Raw genomic sequence first — 20,124 nt, 5'->3', positions numbered from 1 at the left:
CAGTGTTTATGTAGTATCAAGGGCTCAAAAATCTGAGACCTCAAATAAGGACAATGTACCTCCATTTATCTACTCCTGGTTATTCAATAAACTTTAAACTTTGCTCTCTATAGTTTTAATCAGCAGTAGTTTGTATTTTTTTGTTACTTAACTAATACATTTTCTCATTAGGTTTTCTAAATGAAATGTAATAAATATAAGTACAGCTGTATATGAAGCATTTTGATTTCATTATGAATTTAATGACATTACCTCTTCTGTTCCACTAAGAATGGTATTAAATACTGTTCTGAGCTATTTATATTTTGTTATGTTTGGAAAAAATATTTTAAAATTTGATGATAATGTAAATTCTTATGATAAAGATAAAAGAAAAATATTCACAATACAGTATAAATTGTCAGTGACATTTTTACCTAATGATGTGGTAATTTATATTATTAAATATCTTAATTTGACCAACCTTTATTTTTACTGGATAAAATATTTGTCATTTACTAGATTTTTATTAATATTATATTGGATCTTATTTTAATTTAGAATTTTATGACTATGAATGGAATAAATGGAACTAATATAAAATTTTATTTTGTGCAACTTTTGTTATCTATTGCATTAGAGAATATTTGGATATGGAAGCTCTGGTTGCTTTCTGTTATATCCTTCCCAAACAACTCATAAAAGAAAGAGAATCATATCACTATTGGAAACAATACTACCCCTTTTTTTTCTCTTAAACTTCATTTGCTTCGAACTGACCACAAAGGCTGGTTCGGTTCAGAGGATGTCTAAAAAAGACAATTTTGATCCAATTGGATAGAGCTGTCACTATACTACAGAACCAAAAATTCTACAGTTCAAAATTACACAAAACTTTAAGAAACAAATTGATAGAGGTAATTCCACGTTGCCTCACTGCTCATCACAACAGTTTCCTTGCAGTGTCGTTTTTTCTGTTTTAGTAAACGAATGCAACCCTGAGGCATTCACCAGAGTAAGGGAGCCTTTCTGGGGTTTTTACCTCTTATACTTTTTTAGTATGGAAATGGCATGTAGGAAGGAAATAATGGTCCATTTGGAAACACACAAGAAATTATTTCTTCATCAGCTTTACACTCGTTCTATATTTTGGTGGTGTCATGGAACATAATCAAGATTTTAGCATTACAGACCATTCTAGTGTGGTCTGTCCTAACTTTCATTCACATGAACAGATTAGACCAGATGTCTTTTTAAATAGCATTCCCAACTACTGAGTGGGTTTGGTCAATGAGAAGCATGATTGGGATACTAGAAGACAAGAGGACAGTGACGGTGGGTGTTTATCTGGTCTGCTCATGGTTGCTTTGCTTTGGAATGTCTGTGTTCTCTTGCTAAAGCCCAGGGCTTCTGTAAAGGGGCAGCTTTTCTCCTCAGGTCCTGGGTTTTGATAACTGCTCTTTGCTTTGTCCCTTTAGACCAGGGGTGGTCAACCTTTTTATACCTACCGCCCACTTTTGTATCTCTGTTAGTAGTAAAATTTGCTAACCGCCCACCAGTTCCACAGTACTGGTGATTTATAAAGTAGGGAAGTAACTTTACTTTATAAAATTTATAAAGTAAAGTTACAATAAGTTAAAGCATATAATAATAATTACTTACCAAGTACTTTATGTCAGATTTTTGCTAAGTTTGGCAGAATAAATCTTTATAAAACAACTTACTATAGTTAAATCTATCTTTTAATTTATACTTTGGTTGCTCCGCTACCACCCACCATGAAAGCTGGAATGCCCACTAGTGGACGGTAGGGATCAGGTTGACTACCACTGCTCTAGACCTAGGGTTAGTAATGATATTCTGCCGTTACAAGTCTCTTCAGAACCATATTATTTCTCATGTTTTCCTTACATGTAACCGATGTCTTTGTAAATAATTTCTCTATTAAACTCTTCCTAAATATTCTATTAGAGTGTGCAATTTAGTCCCTGATTTGGCCCTAACAAACACAGTGGGGATCCATATTGAAAAATGCCAACATGTGCCTTGTAAATCATTATTATATCTACTATGATAGAAAAGCAGTGAAACAGGAGGACATTGGAAGAACTGGAACAAATCAAAATCAACTGAGAGTGTTTACAGTTGGAGTAAGGGATGGGAAAATGATTGTGACAAAGTTTTGTTCATAAAGAGCAAGCCGAGAGATGACGTCAGAGTAATGGCGTGGTAGGAAGCGATACCGATAAATCTCCCCCAAAACTCAACAAGATCTTCAACCAGAAACAGAAAAACCTATCCTTGGAGCCTCCAGATATTTCGCAATACACCCGAAGGTATGGTCGAGTGAAAAATTGGCTAAATATATAACCAAACCCTGAAGGAAATAGGGAGTAAGAAATGCTCCGCCTTCCTCACTAACCTAAACAGGGCGGCTTTCACTGGGAACTGAGAATATAGTAACTAAGGCGGGCAAAGGGGGTGAATAGATCCAGGCCGTGGCACAAACGGCCAAACCAGGCTGTGGCACGGAGATCCAAGCTGAGGAAAAACTGTTCCTGTGGCAAACCGGGCAATACAAGCTAACACTTGCGCCAAACCCAGACAAAGAAAAAGTGGAGCAGCCACTTTCCCCGATCTCCTGGTCAGCACGCACAGATAGTAGGTGAGAGATTCCTTCCAAAGCCCTGGGAGTGGGCACCCGTGTTACCCCACAGAGGGGCAGAGTCAGGGAAATTTCTGTGGGCCAAAAACAGAATCTTGGGCCACTCCAGTGCCCTGAAAAAGCCACGCATGAGGAGGGAGCGAGAGCCAACTCCAATGCTGAACTTTTCCGTGTGGGTGGGGGTTTCACTCAGAGGGTGAGGTGTCCGCCCTGATATCCCGGTCGGAGTGCGCAGATAGTGGGCGAGAGATTCCTCTGAGTGCCTCGACAGTGGGCACCCGTGTTATCCCACAGAGGGGCAGAGTCAGGGGCCTTTGTGTGGGCCAAAAGCGGAATCTCCAGGCCGCTCCAGTGCCCTGAAAAAGCCGCGCATGAGGAGGGAGCGAGAGCCAATTGCAATGCTGAAACTTTTTCGTGCGGGCGGGGTTTCACTCAGAGTGTGAGACTGCCGGCCTGATATCCTGGTCTGCGCACACAGATAGTGAGTGAGAGTTTCCTCCAAGCGCCCCAGGAGTGGGCGCCTGCCCATGTTACCGGACAGAGTGGCAGAGCCAGAGGTCTTTGAGTGGGTGGAAGCCCCACCTGATTATGCTAGCAGATCTGACTGACTGAGCCTTACCCAGAGCCCTGTGCTGAGTGGGAATAGAGTGGGGAGTTGCCAGCTCTTTGAGCCTCTTACTATCCAGGCAGAGGCAGCAGCAACCCCATAGCTGGATTATCAGACTACTAATTGAGGAAGGAAAGACTAGGAGAGAGGCTCCAGGAACACGGACTCTCTCACTATCGCAGCCTATAAATGCTAATGAGCCTCGACTGCCAACAAGACTAAAGCACAATACATGACATCGCCATAGAGACTTATCAACTGCAAACCTCTACCTGAGCATGCCAAAGGAGCAGAACCCGGGGTACAGCGTCACCAACTAGGAAGACGGAGAGAAAAGAAAAAGCAAGATGATAACCTCACAAAATCAAAAATAATCCGCAGATGTTATAACCTATCCCATTTTATTATATTTGTTCGTTTGTTTCTCTTATATTCATTCTTGATTTTTTTTTTTTCCTCCTCAATTTGGTTGTTTAACTCTCTGCCGGTCTTACTCTCTCCTCTCCTTGAACTACACTACCCATAAGTGTTACATCTCCCATTATCTTTTCTTTCCTCTTCCTTTCTCTCTATGAGGGTTGCACTCCAAAACCCTTAACTCTCTCTCTCTCTCTCCTCTTTTTTCTTTTTGCTTCTTTTAGTGGTTCCCTCTTTTTTTTCTCTCTCTTTCTTTTCTCCCTCTATATTAGTTTCTTCCTTTATCCTTTACGTCTCCTCTCAATCAAACCTCAGTAAAGAACAAATTATCTTATCTGGGACTCAAACTTATGTTTGTGGCATTTTGGGGGGTTTTTACTTCACCTTTTTAACTCACTAGCAGTGCTCCCATCCATGGCTCTCCATTTTATCTAGTTCTTGTTCCACTAAATACAATAGTAATTTTTTAATTTGTCCCCCCATTTTCCTGTTTCCCTCTTATTCCTCTCATCATAACTCTTAGTCAACCAACATCTAAAAGCAAATCATTTTATTCTTGACCCAAATTTTTTCCTTATTTGCTTTTTGTGGGTCCATAACCACTTTTTTTTTGCCCCTTTATTACTTCTCCCTAATTCAGGCCCTCAATTACAGGCATTGTTTGTTATATTTAGTACAATATAATACAAAGTTCACCACAAGATTTTCTCAAGAAAGAGGGGAAAGGAGAGAAGAGGAAAAAAGGAGAGGGGGGAATAATTTTCTTTTTTTTAATTTTTATTTTATTTTATTTTTCTTTATTTCATTATTAATTTTTTTTAAAAAAACAAGTTTTTTATTTTTTTAACTTTTTATTCTTTATTAAATCTCATTAATACTATCAACAAAACTACCCTCAGATACCATTAAAGAAGAGAAAATTGAATATCATGGATACAAAAGAAAGAGAGGTAACACAGTTACATGAGGAAAAATCTATGGAGAAAAATTTAATATATTGGAAACCTTGGAGCTAAATGACAGAGGATTTAAGATAGAAATCCTAAAAATACTTCGAGATATACAAGAAAACACAGAAAGGCAATTTAGGAAGCTCAGAAAACAACTCAATGAACACAAAGATTATATTTCCAAGGAAATTGAAACTATAAAAACAAAGCAAACAGAGATGAAAAACTCAATTCACGAGCTGAAAAACGAGGTAACAAGCTTAGCTAATAGAACAGGACAGATAGAAGGTAGGATTAGTGAAATAGAAGACAAGCAACTTGAGGCACAACAGAGAGAAGAAGAAAGAGACTCAAAAATTAAAAAAATGAGATAGCCCTACAGGAATTATCTGACTCCATCAAAAAGAATAACATAAGAATAATAGGTATATCAGAGGGAGAAGAGAGAGAAAATGGAATGGAGAACATACTCAAACAAATAATAGGTGAGAACTTCCCAAGCCTGTGGAAAGAACTAAAGCCTCAAATTCAAGAAGCAAACAGAACTCTGAGTTTTCTTAACCCCAACAAACCTACACCAAGGCACATCATAATGAAATTGGCACAAACCAACGGCAAAGAAAAAATTCTCAAGGCAGCCAGGGAAAAGAAGAATACAACATATAAAGGAAGGCCCATTAGATTATCATCAGATTTCTCAACAGAAACTCTACAAGCTAGAAGAGAGTGGACTCCAATATTTAAAGTCCTGAAAGAGAGGAATTTTCAGCCATGAATACTATATATACCCATCAAAGCTATCCTTCAAATATGAAGGAGAAATAAAAACATTCACAGATACAGAAAAGATGAGGGAATGTATCATCAGAAAACCCCCACTCCAGGAATTACTAAAGGGGGTCCTCCAATCAGATATCAAGAACAACAAAAAAAAACAAACAAACAAAGCCACAAGTAAAAGTTCCAAGAAGAACACAATAAAACCAAATTTAAACTGTGACAACAACAAAAAGAAAGGAGGGATGAGGATGGAGATTAACAGTAGCAAAGGACGATGGAGTACAAAAGTACTCACAAAATAGTGCACTACAATGAACAGGGTAGGAACCCTTTTCATTACTTAAAGGTAACCACCATTGAAAAAACCACCACAGAAGCACATGAGATAAAAAAGATAGCAACAGAGGAAAGATGTATGGAATACAACCAAATAAAAACAAAAGATAGAAAAACGAAAAAGAAGGATCAAACAAGACACAAAACTAACAGAAAACGCCCGGGCGCTGGGGATGGCTCCTTGGCTTCTGCCCCAGGTGCTAGAGTGGCTCTGGTCACGGCAGAGTGATGCCCCAGAGGGGCAGAGCATCACCCCCTGGTGGGCAGAGCGTCGCCCCTGGTGGGCGTGCCGGGTGGATCCCGGTCAGGTGCATGTGGGAGTCTGTCTGACTGTCTCTCCCCGTTTCCAGCTTTGGAAAAATACAAAAAAAAACAAACAAAACAAACAAACAAAAACTAACAGAAAGCAATCTATAAAATGGCAATAGGGAACTCACAAGTGTCAATAATTACACTAAATGTAAACGGATTAAACTCACCAATAAAAAGGCACAGAGTAGCAGAATGGATTAAAAAAGAAAATCCAATTGTATGCTGCCTACAAGAAACTCATCTAAGCAACAAGGATAAAAACAAACTCAAAGTGAAAGGCTGGAAAACAATACTCCAAGCAAATAACATCCAAAAAAAAGCAGGTGTAGCAATAGTCATATCTGATAATGCTGAGTACAAGACAGAAAAAGTACTCAGAGACAAAAATGGCCATTTCATAATGGCTAAGGGGACACTGAATCAAGAAGATATAACAATTCTTAATATATATGCACCAAACCAAGGAGCACCAAAATATATAAGACAGCTACTTATTGACCTTAAAACAAAAACTGACAAAAATACACTCGTACTTGGAGACCTCAATATACCGCTGATGGCTCTAGATAGGTCATCTAAACAGAGAATCAACAAAGATATAGTGGCCTTAAACAAAACACTAGAGCACCTGGATATGATAGACATCTACAGGACATTTCATCCCAAAGTGACTGAGTATACATTTTTCTCCAGTGTACATGGATCATTCTCAAGAATTGACCATATGTTGGGCCACAAAAACAACTTTAGCAAATTCAGAAAAATCGAAGTTGTACCAAGCATATTTTCTGATCATAAAGCCTTGAAACTAGAATTCAACTGCAAAAAAGAGAAAAAATCCCACAAAAATGTGGAAACTAAACAACATACTTTTAAAAAATGAATGGGTCAAAGAAGAAATATGTGCAGAGATCAAAAGATATATACAGACTAATGAAAATGACAATATGAAATATCAGAATCTATGGGATGCAGCAAAAGCAGTGATAAGTGGGAAGTTCATATCACTTCAGGCATATATGAATAAACATGAGAGAGCCCAAGGTAACCGCTTAACTTCACACCTTAAGGAACTAGAAAAAGAAGAACAAAGACAACCCAAAACCAGCCGAAGAAAGGAGATAATAAAAATCAGAGCAGAAATAAATGAAATAGAGAACAGAAAAACTATAGAAAAAAATTAATAGAACAAGGAGCTGGTTCTTTGAAAAGATCAACAAAATTGACAGACCCTTGGCAAGACTTAGCAAGGAAAAAAGAGAAAGAACTCATATGAACAAAATCCAAAATGAAAGAGGAGAAATCACCATGGACACCGTGGATATACAAAGTATATTGTAGAATAGTATGAAAAACTTTATGCCACTAAATTCAATAACCTAGAAGAAATGGATAAATTTCTAGAACAATACAACCTTCCTAGACTGAGTCAAGAAGAAGCAGAAAGCCTAAACAGACCCATTAGTAGAGAAGAAATAGAAAAAAACATTTAAAACCTCCCCAAAAATAAAAGTCCAGGCCCAGATGGCTATACCAGCAAATTTTATCAAACATTCAAAGAAGACTTGGTTCTTATTCTACTGAAAGTCTTCCAAAAAATTGAAGAAGAAGCAATACTTCCAAACACATTTTATGAGGCCAACATAATCCTCATACCCAAACCAGGCAAGGATGGCATAAAAAAAGAAAACTACAGACCAATATCTCTAATGAATACAGATGCTAAAATACTAAACAAAATAATAGCAAACCAAATACAACAACATATAAAAAAATAATATATCATGATCAAGTGGGATTCATCCCAGAATCTCAAGGATGGTTCAACATACGTAAAACGGTTAACATAATATATCATATCAACAAAACAAAGAACAAAAACCACATGATCTTATTAATAGACGCAGAAAAGGCTTTCGATAAAATACACCACAATATTATGTTTAAGACTCTCAACAAAATTGGTATAGAAGGAAAATATCTCAACATGATAAAGGCCATATATGATAAACCATCAGCTAACATCATATTAAATGGCACAAAACTGAAGACTTTCCCCCTTAAATAAGGAACATACAGGGTTGTCCACTCTCTCCACTCTTATTTAATGTGGTACTAGAGGTTCTAGCCAGAGCAATCAGAGAAGACAAAGAAATAAAAGCATCCATATCGGAAAATAAGAAGTAAAGGTATCACTTTTTGCAGATGATATGATCCTATACATCGAAAACCCCAAAGAATCCACAAAAAGACTACTAGAAACAATAAGCCAATACAGTAAGGTCACAGGATACAAAAGTAACATACAGAAGTCAATAGCCTTTCTATATGCCAACAATAAAACATTTGAGAACGAACTCAAAAGAAAAATCCCCTTCACGATTGCAACAAAAAAAAAAAAATACCTAGGAATAAACATAACAAAGAATGTAAAGGTCTTATATAATGAAAACTATAAACCATTGTTAAGGGAAATCAAAAAAGATATAATGAGATGGAAGAATATACCTTGTTCTTGGTTAGGAAGAATAAATATAATCAAGATGGCCATATTACCCTAAGCAATATACAAATTTAATGCAATTCCCATCAAAATTCCAATGACATTTTTTAAAGAAATAGAGCAAAAAATCATCAGATTTATATGGAACTATAAAAAACCCCAAATAGCCAAAGCAATCCTAAAGAAAACGAATGAAGCTGGGGGCATATTCCAATACCTGACTTCAAACTATATAATAGGGCCATGACAATCAAAACAGCATGGTATTGCCAGAAAAATGGACACTCAGACCAATGGAACAGAATAGAAAGCCCAGAAATAAAACCACATATATATAGTCAAATATTTTTTGATAAAGGGGCCAACAACACACAATGGAGAAAAGAAAGCCTATTCAATAAATGGTGCTGGGAAAACTGGAAAGCCACATGCAAATGAATGAAACTGGACTACAGTTTGTCCCCCTGTACTAAAATTAACTCAAAATGGATCAAAGATCTAAACATAAGACCTGAAACAATAAAGTACATAGATGAAGACATAGGTACTCAACTCATGGACCTGGGTTTTAAAGAGCATTTTATGAATTTGACTCCAAAGGCAAGAGAAGTGAAGGCAAAAATTAATGATTGGGACTACATCAGACTAAGAAGTTTTTGCTCAGCAAGAGAAACTGATAACAAAATAAACAGATAGCCAACTAAATGGGAAATGATATTTTCAAACAACAGCTCAGATAAGGGCCTAATATCCAAATATACAAAGAACTCATAAAACTCAACAACAAACAAACAAACAATCCAATAAAAAAATGGGAAGAGGACATGAACAGACACTTCTCCCAGGAAGAAATACAAATGGCCAACAGATATATGAAAAGATGCTCATCTTCATTAGTTATTAGAGAAATGCAAATCAAAACTGCAATGAGATACCACCTCACACCTGTTAGATTAGCTCATATTAACAAGACAGGTAATAGCAAATGTTGGAGAGGCTGTGGAGAAAAAGAAACCCTCATCCACGGTTGGTGGGAATGTAAAGTAGTATAAACATTGTGGAAGAAAGTATGGTGGTTCCTCAAAAAACTGAAAATAGAACTACCTTATGACCCAGCAATCCCTCTACTGGGTATATACCCCCAAAACTCAGAAACATTGATACATAAAGACACATGCAGCTCCATGTTCATTGGAGCATTGTTGACAGTGGCCAGGACATGGAAACTCCCAAAAAGCCCGTCAATAGATGACTGGATAAAGAAGATGTGGCACATATACACTATGGAATACTACTCAGCCATAAGAAATGATGACATCGGATCATTTACAGCAAAATGATGGGATCTTGATAACATGATACAAAGCGAAATAAGTAAATCAGAAAAAACCAGGAACTGCATTATTCCATACGTAGGTGGGACATAAAAGTGAAACTAAGAGACACTGATAAGAGTGTGGTGGTTACGGGGGGAGGGGGGAGAGGGTGAGGAGAAGGGGGAGGGGGAGGGGCACAAAGAAAACTAGATAGAAGGTGACAGAGGACAATCTGACTTTGGGTGATGGGTATGCAACATAATTGAACAACAAGATAACCTGGACTTGTTATCTTTGAATATATGTATCCTGATTTATTGATGTCGCCCCATTAAAAAAATAAAATTATTTTTTTTAAAAAAAGAGCAAGCCTAGGGACTGGTTTACTGAAAATGTAGAATTTGTGCCCTGATTATTTCCAAGGGACTAATCATATGAGTGTAGAATGTGTACTCAGCTGCATCTACTAAAAAACTTATATGTGACAAGTGATGTATTAGGCATTGCTGATGAGTTATACAAGCTATTAAAAAAATGCTCTCATCCTGCAAATGTATGAGAATACTTCATTTAAATTTGTAATTTAACTTATGTAATTTTTAGTAACTTTTTAAGGAAGACCACAGCATACTGAATAAACCAAATATAATGATTTGGTCTTTTATACTACTAAATGGCCAGATATAAATTATACCCCTAAAATCTTACATATGATTTCTAAAGTCACACATATACATATACAAAATAAATTTCTCATTGAATGAAAAGTAACTTATCTGCACAATTATACTTAAAACTCCACAAAATAAAACTTCTGTAAATAATGTAAAAAAAATCTCTTTGTGCTTGATACAGTTCATTGAATTATTTGTGTGTCCTTTCCAATTTGATAATAATTATAAAGGTAGAGAAGAATAGTGATTTCTAAATTGCTTTAAAGTAAAAACAGTTATCTAAGAAAAGTGGCTTTTCATGAACTATTTGAAATTCACACATGAAATATTATCATGTTTTATCACATATAGTGTTTTTTTTAATAAAAGACATGAATTTAATTTATATTTTGAGTTATATTCATAAAGGCATCATAGCTTTGCATTAAGAAATGATAAACCACATGATAGAGGATGGAAAAACCCAACAAAGTTCCCTTAATTCGTTCATCTCCTTGCCCATTAAAAAAATACCAGTATGAAGAAAATGCTAGAAAGTATGTTGTATTGTGTTCAACTTCACAAAGAAGCTATTCCAAGAAATGAAAATAATACAAGTTATTCCTAAACTTTGAAAGATCCATTGTAATGAATGGAACTAGTTGCGTCTCTGATTGCTTGCCAGCAGTGTAGCCATCTCCCACAAACTCCACTATTGATCTGGGTGCCTTTGTGGCAGCACATAAAGAATAGCCATCTGTGGCAGGTACAACAGCAGGTGCCGTCTTCATTGACTCACTGCGGCCCTGATTACAAAGAGGCTCTTTAGAGCACCTGGTGTCTACAATAGGCTCTTTCTTCTCTGGAGAAAAGAAACTAATTTTTAAAAGTTTATTGAACTGAAACAGAAACTCACCAGAAATCATCAGCTGATGAGGTGTTGGAATGAACTCCAGTGAAGACAAAGTGAGAGCTCTCGTGATGGGAAGCCTTTGGCCTGCAGCAGAAGATTCCAAATCATGAACACTAGGCTGAAGTTCCCATTCGGACCATTCTGAAGAGGTTCTGAACTCTTCTTTTAAATCAGATGGTAAAGTTAGATAGTCTGTATAATATTCCCATTCTGGCGTAAATACAGATATAGAAAAAGAAGGCTGTATTAAAAGTGATTGGGTTGGTGAAATGGTATATAATGCAACATTAGAGATTGCTTTTGAAATATCAGACATCATGTCTATGTAGGGTGGAGGGTAGTTTTTGAGATCATTTGAATGTACACTTTTTGGATGACTTTGTAAATTTAACTCAAAATCTAGAGAACTATCACTTGTGTGAAGTTTGAACTGTTTTTGAGGTCCTTTATTCTCTTGTATGCCCCATAAATTGTCTTGATTCAAAACCTCAGTTGGATGCATTGTTATACCATATTGTCTTGTTTTTAACATTTTTAAAATGTTTCTTGATACTAACGGATCATCAGTAGTCAGTTTTGAAGTCAAGTCAGATTTCATCAGGTCTAAAGAGACAGTTTGTGAAGAGACAATGGATAAACAAGTCTCATCCAAACATAAATTAACATTCAAATTACTTGATAGGGTAATGGATTCCTCCAAGGACGAGGATACAATTATTTCTTTTGTACTCTTTTTAGAAGGAAATAAAGATGACAGTTTTGTGAATGCCACTGATGGTGTTATTTCAGTCGCAGAAGAAATCAAATGCCCAGAAGTGATAGTCTGAGTATCCATTAGTGCATACCAGCTGGCTAATATTGCTGAGTTCATCCAGAATATCTTATAAAAATGGGACTGTTTGCTATGCAAAACTTGATCTGAGAATTTATGAGAGGATTTTATTTCAGTCATAGAACACGTTGCACATGTTTGGCTTAATTCACTTAAGGAATCAGCAGTCTGTGATTTGGTGTTTGTGAGTCTCTGGTTGCTAGATGCTTCAGGAATAATCTGATATTCACTGGGAATGGAGGCTTGTATAGTGAATCTGGGCAGAGTTGATGAGTTTAAGGTGGCTACCTGTTCAGAAATAATTATCTTAGCAGGAGTAATGGGAGACATTGAGGAGCTCAGCAATCTCCAGTCCTCTCTCCTTGAAATGAAGGAAACAGCTGAATAGTCTTCAGTAGCCTCTTGAGCCCCTCTAGGGACAAGTGGAGGGGTGCTAGGCGTAGCAGTTGTGAGCAGAAATTCACGGTAGGGTAATGAGTGCCTGTTTAACTCAATATCAGCCCCTGGAATTCCACTTATTGCTGAGCTCATTGTGGTAGCGGACAAAGCAACAGTCTGATCATTATCAAATAATGATGATTGTGCAGGAAAAATGAAACCTGTCATTAAGGAAGCAATGATAAATGAAGTCCTCTCTCCTCTATTGAGGAAAAGGAATCCTGGTGTGACAGCTGAAATTCGGATAGGCATTTGTGTTACAGGTGTTGTGCCTCGAACAATTTGTGTTGGCTCATGAACATCAAAATTCAGATATTGAGAAGAGGAAACATCTGTGGAAGAAGTAAGACTGTGTTTTGCTGAAAATTGTCTAGTAGAAATCAGTTCTTCCAGTAAATAGCTTTCATGGGATATGTCAATGCTTAATGCTGACAAACCAGTGGTTGAGGGAATATCATGCTTGAAAACGTCTTTCTCTTTTGAACCTTCAGTGAAGAAAAAGCCAAATAATAAAAAAAGAGAGATTAAAAAATGAATTAAAAGTGAACAACTTTGGTCCTGGACTGACTCTTGTGCAAATTATACTGCCACCCCATATTATATGAAGACGAATATAGCTCTGTAAATCATATTGCATGTAAAAGTATCTGTGTATATCTACAGGTATACACAAACTGTATAAATGCAAACACTCCTATTATTCACACTCCATGTGAGGGCCAAAGTCAGAACAACAGTGTCAGGCAGAATGGACACATTACAAACTAAATGTCTCCTCTGAATTGTAAAACATGAAAATTTACAACTCTTTGCCAATGATAGAATCAATGACTATTTGACCTATTTGGGTTAGAATGTTAAGAAAATATTGTTATACTTTCTAAATAGGTAAACTAATCTGTATATTAGATCACATTATATGTCAGTTTTATTCTTTAAAAAAACAGAAATTATTTAGACAAAAAAATAAAGCAGTCTATCTTTCTGCTTATAATATATCAGCCTTTAAAATATTTTCCTTAAACAATAAATAACTTTTTAAGAAATATAATTCTCATTCTGATTATTCTGAGTGACACTGAATATATAAAAAATGAATGTAGAATTTAACAAATGATATATTATTTAAAATATGGCACTGTGATTTAGTAAATTAAAAAGATATCAAGACATACTCAAGTTATCAAAATACTTCACAAAAATAAAATTCAAAAAAACCTGAGTGTTTTTAAATAAATTGAATGAAATATAAATTTACATATAACATTTAAAAGTTATTAAATAAGGGCAATGAGAAAAATAGCAAAAAGGCCATTAAAACAAGTTGTACTGATAGTTAAAACAAAATGAGCTAGGATTGGGGGTCCAGTTATCTACCCAAATTTACACTTCAGAATAAAGACTATTAACAAAAACGGTATTTATTAGTAAAGTGCATTGACATTCTTAAAACAAAACATAAACCAGTAAGAATTCTCAATTTTATGCTCCTGTTATATCTTGTATCTTAGAAAAATTGAAATAAGTCAGAAAATAAATTTTAAATATACAACTTTTTCAAATACAACTATCTCCATATCTTACTCTCATCTACTTACCGTGATCAACTGAATAAATATTCATTATAGTCCATAGTCTTGTAGCCCTTGGAGATGGAAAGCTACTGACGAAAGTCTCAGAAGCCGGCACTGTATATGTTTGTGTAGAAATGGCATCTGTTCTTTGAGCGGTGGAAGGTAAACAGCTAATTCTTTTTATTTCACCACCACAAAGAAGCCCAGTGGAGCAGGTCTGCAAACAATAACCACCATAATTAAGCTCAGAGATTTTTTATTCCTAAGTGGAAATTTTTCTAAGTTTGTTGTGATGTTATTTGCATTTTTACAGTCATATTAAATAACTCAAAGTATAGCCCTATTTTGTATGAAAATAAAGTTTCTACAGTGAATGTTATATTTCAAAATTAAATCAATATTTCAAATTTTGAATATGCTAAATTAAATGGCTAAATTTCTTGTTAATTTCTTTAATTTTAAATCAAAATACTATTTTATATTTGCCTTGAGGATATTTTTTCCCAATGAAAAATTTGTACTGTATGGGAATCAATATAGATCTAATAGCTCCATTAAAAATTATACACTTTTCTGTTCTGCCACATTTTTAATATAAATTTAGTATCTATAGTAGATAATTTGAAACATTTTCTTGTGAGATTTGAATCACTTTAATTTGTATTGTTTTGTAATTTAATTTGTAAGTAATGTTTCTTATATGTTTTAGTTTGATGTGATAGCCTTTTCCTCCACATACATATAAAGTAATTTCTACATAAATTGTTTTTAGCACATAGGAAAGAGAATTCTGATTCAAGCATAAATAGTGCAAATGGATCAGGGGATTTTCCCTTATATGAAGAGTTAAAATGAGTTATACTTCTTGAAGTCTTTTAAACTTTAAGAAGATAAAATTCAAATATTATTTTAAAATATGAATGCATGCCTATTTCCTAACACTAAAGGCACTCAATAGTTACTTGTCTTCACTATGCTAATGTTTGTCCATGATTGTATCTAATTTGTATAAAATGTAAATATTTTCTTTAGATATCTTTCTTATTATTAGTTTTGCATTAAATATTGTGTATTCACTTTCAAATCACATGAGAAAGTATTTATGAAGGTCATAGAATCTTGATGTTATGTAACTGCTTTAAAAATCTAATGTAGAAAATAGTAAAAAATGAAGATAGAAGCAATAGAAGAAACAGCAAGAAAAAATATGTATTATGATTCCAAATTTTAAAGTCCAAGAGATTTGTCCCTTTCTCCATTCCAAGGTAAGTAGAAAGCCTGGAAAAATGACAAAGTAATGAAAAAACACACAAAAGTAGGATAGAATCCAAAATGAAAATATACTAGCTTACGGTGAAAACGTAGTGTTATACAGCTCATACACATCTGCATGTCATCATCAGCATTTTCCTATTGTATCAGAAGCTGTTAATAACTACCTTGAGAAATCTCTATCACAGTGTTTAGGAATCCTTAAAGGCCCCATGATCAACAAGTTATCTCTGTGTCAGTATAGCTATACAAAAATTATAGGTTTTCTTGGCATGCATCGAACCACAACATGCAAAACTAGATGATTTAAATGCTTAAGATATCAAGCAAAGATAACATCATAAGAATGATCTGAAATACTTGATGAAGACTGATTAAAACTATCTATCCTTACACAGCTTTACATTGACACTACCAACATTTGTCTCTATGATTCTGATATGTTCTCTAATAGTATCAGCTATTATTATATCATTGGATATGTAAATACATTCATTTTTCCAGTAAAATCTTGAAAATGATCAGATTCTGAAATATAGTTTGAAGACCTAACCAACAGGATTGACTGATACATTGGATTATTTTTATTTATTTTGGTAACTTGTTGTTCATGAAACTATACTTCCTCTTTCCTATGTTGCATATCTAGGCTCACACCCATGATAAGCTGTCCTTAGACTTGAACTTTCAAGGATAAATTTATTTACCTAATTTTGAGCTTGATAAAAAATACCTTGTTATATCATCAAGTACAAGAAACTCAAATCATATAGTATATAATTGTGTTGTCATATATAGAGGGGTGGGCAAAAGTAGGTTTATAGAATGCAAATAAATAATACAATAATTAGTAAATAATAATACAAGAATAAACTCAGTGTTTCACATACACATAAGCATAAACATACTTTTCTCCACTCTTATATATACATATACATACATAAGGGGTAGGCAAAAGTAGGTTTACAGTTGTTCATATGGAAAAAGACATAAAAAGTTCAGATTATTATCATAGCTTTATTAACTCAAAAGAATATCATTCAACTGTAAACTTACTTTTGCCCCCACTGTATGTGTGAGTGCCAACACAAGTTATTCTAGACAAACTTCTATATTTTCCCTTAGTTAAATCCTAAACTGTATGACAAAGCTTACTACATATTCAATAAACCTATTTTCTCTTCCTCTTGGATTACATATTTGTTTGCTCTTATATTCCTAAGTGACTATGTGACCTACTTCTAACCAATGAAATGTGAATGCTCATGAAATACGTCATTTTCTGATCGATCCAAAAATGATCAGCTCTGTGTGAATCTCTCTTCCCTTATGTGGTGACTTTTGAAAACACAAAGACAGGGAAGCCACAACAAGGAAATAGCCCAGGTCCCTAAGTCTCTATTTAAAGAATGTATGAAATCAGAATCACTCACTTGGATTTCATGTTTAAAAAAAAATTACATTATATTAACCCAGAGGTTAATATAATAAATATATTATAATAAATAAATTTTGATAGTTATTAATATAGCAAGTAGTATTGCCCTTACTAATATATTACTCTACTTCTCCTGGTTTTTCTGATAATACTGTTTGCTACCAAAAAATTAAATTAAAACAGAACACCTCCTAAATGGTTGAACATTTCTTTTTCCCTGTTTAAATTGAAGGATATAGGCATTTCAAATGCTTATCTTTGCTTTAATTTACCACACTTTTAATTTAGCATATTTCTTTTTAAGTTTGTTTTCTTATTTTACCAATACATCTCTCATTCACTTATTCATTCATCTGTTTAATATGTATTAAGTGTCTGCCATGAATATCATAATGATTTACACACTAATATTTATTAAAACTTAATATGTGTCAAGTTGATTACAGTCATTTCTATAAAACTTTATAAATTTTTAAAAAATATTTTTTCTTTCTAAATCTATTTTTGAGGAAAATAATACAAATAAAATCTTTCAAATCAGAGCTGTCTGAGAATTTGGTCGTCTACTTTCCTTTTTTCTTTTCCAAGTGAGAGTAGGGGAGATAGACAGATTTCCATAGGCACCATGAGGTCCACCTGCAACCCCCATCTGGGGCCAATGCTCTGCCCATCTGGGGCTACTTGCAACTAAGCCATTTTTAGCATTTGAGGTGGAGGCTCCATGAAGCTACCTCAGCATCCAGGGCCAACATGCTCAAATCAATTGAGCCATGGCTGTGTTAGAGAGAGAAAAGAAAGAAAGAGAGATAAAGGGAGGAGAAAGGGTTGAGAAAGAGAGTATCACTTCTCCTGTGTGCTCTACTTACTAGGAATCAAACCCAGGGCATCCACATGCTGGTCTGATGCTCTATCACTCACTAAGCCAAGTGGCTAGGGACTTATGGTCATCTACTTTACCATGGACATTGTTTAGTCTTCTATCATCACTCAACAAATATTTATTTATCAATTTCTGTGTCATTGACTATTGCTAAGTGCTGGAAATAAAATAGTAAAAAAATAGGCAAAGTTTCTACTATCACATAATTTGTAATTTAGTAAAAGATTCAGAATTTATTAATTACAATTATCAATAAGTGGCTTAAAGACACAATATTGAAGATAAATAATAAGTGAAAACAGGAAAGGCTGTTTGGCAGAAATCTAAATTGATTCGAACACCTGAGGAAAAAGCATTCAAGGCAAACAATATGGTAGTACAATGGCCCTGAGTCAGGAACATACTTTGTGTGTTTGAGTAACACCAAGATGGGCAGTGTGGATAAAGAGAATAAGGTTAGGTTATCAGTGGATAGAAGTGATATCATAGACCTGGTCAGGGACAAGATCATGTAGGATAATTTGCTTATTTATTGTTGAATTTGATATGAATTTTGAGTGTGATAGGAAGTCCTTGGGATATTTCATATTTAAAGTAGAAAAATGACATGGCTTAATTTGTGTTATGAAAATATTATGATTATGCTATATAGGCTGTTAAGGTAGTTTAGAGTGGAGGAAGGTTATGTTAATGATATGCAGACTCCTGAAGTTTTAAGTGGACTGGAGTGGAGGAATTGTGGAGTGGACTCTTAAGGAAGTTTGGTTTGAAGCTGGGATACCATTTGGAAGCTAGTGGTTGTCTAGGTAAGAGATAAAAATGGATTAACCTGGAGTGAAAATAGTGAATATGGTGAGTAAAGGTTATTTTTGAGATCTATTTGGAAGGCAGAGCTTATGATATATGCCAATATACTATATGTTTGGAGTGAGGAAAACAAGATTAATATACAATCCCTAGGTTTTTACTGCTATTAATTTGGTGAGTAGTATTTCCACCTACTAATCTGAAGAATTGTGGTAAAGACCAGTTAGAAATTGCAGGTAGAACAAGTTTTCTGTTTAAACTCTTTAATTGGAGAAGCTTATCCATATCTATATCCCAGATACGGATGTAGAATAGAAAATTGAATATATGAACCTCTCAAGAGACAAAATTACCCTTAAGTTATTTCAACTTTGTAAGAAGTAAGATTTAAAATAAACTAGTGTTATCCCATAGCCTCTTTCTCTAATCTGTAGTCACCAGAGCTAGAAAGTGGCAGAGACAGGGTTCATATATAGGTCATGAGGCTTCACAACCCACACTCACAATCAATATGCTATAATTTGTCTCTTTACATCTTCAACATTTGCTATAAACAGTTTTACCCTATAAGTTGATTATTGTAGATACTAAAATTAAAAAATTCTTCTATTTTAACAGCCTGTTTGAACATCACTATCAATTAAATTCAGTGATCACCAACACTATGTTGCAATATGAACAAAACAGTGTTGATAATTGAATTGAGTTTACAATCTTGTGGATTAGTATATATTTTTCATGCTATTTATAGTAATACTTGAAGATGTAATGCTGTGCTTTAAGTAACTCTTCTACTTGAAATGATATGAGTTCGTAATATAGCCCCCTCAAAAAAATCCCAGTGGTCATCATCAGTTTCATATCAATCTAATTCTGTGGTTTAAGCTACTTTCTTCAGAACTGGTGAGCCAAATTTACTTTTTTTTTTTTTTTAAGTGAGAAAGAGAGAAGGACAGACAGGGACAAACAGACAAAAAATAAGAGAGATAAGAAGCATCAATGCATAGTTGTGACACCCTTGTGCCTTGATGGGGGTGGGAGGGCTCTAGTCACACCAGTGAGCCCTGGCTCAAACCAGTGACCTTGGGCTTCAAGCCAGTGACCTTTGGGCTTCAAGTCAGTGACCTCTGAGCTCACTGAGTGACTCTAGGGTCACTCCAGAGACCATGGGGTCATGTATATGCCTTTATACTCAGGCTGGTGAGCCTGCGCTCAAGCTGGAAGAGCTCATGCTCAAGCCTGCGACCTTAGGCTTTCGTACTTGGGTCCTCAGTATCCAAGGATGATGCTATATCCGCTGTCTGGTTGTGTCCAAATTTACTTCTTAAAGTTAACTAAAATAATCGACAGCTTAAATTTTTTCACACTATCAAAAGATATATTATTAATATTTTTATTGTTTATATAAAGAAATGAAAAACTTATAGATTCCAGTGCAAATAAAATATAAAT

At 34.9% G+C, this 20,124-nt stretch overlaps 1 protein-coding gene across 1 annotated transcript in view; it reads right to left on the bottom strand.

Moving 5' to 3' along the window:
• The window catches only part of EYS (eyes shut homolog), a 1,965,296-nt gene that overhangs the window by 848,618 nt on the left and 1,096,554 nt on the right, over positions 1-20,124 (bottom strand). The window contains 2 exon segments of the mRNA XM_066360293.1: positions 11,435-13,186; positions 14,300-14,492. Coding sequence (XP_066216390.1) covers positions 11,435-13,186; positions 14,300-14,492 — 1,945 coding nt within the window.

The sequence above is a fragment of the Saccopteryx leptura genome, chromosome 1, assembly GCF_036850995.1.
Source record: "Saccopteryx leptura isolate mSacLep1 chromosome 1, mSacLep1_pri_phased_curated, whole genome shotgun sequence".
NCBI lineage: Eukaryota > Metazoa > Chordata > Mammalia > Chiroptera > Emballonuridae > Saccopteryx > Saccopteryx leptura.
The sequence above is the reverse complement of the archived record's forward strand: the minus strand, read 5'-3'. Positions and strand labels throughout refer to the sequence as shown.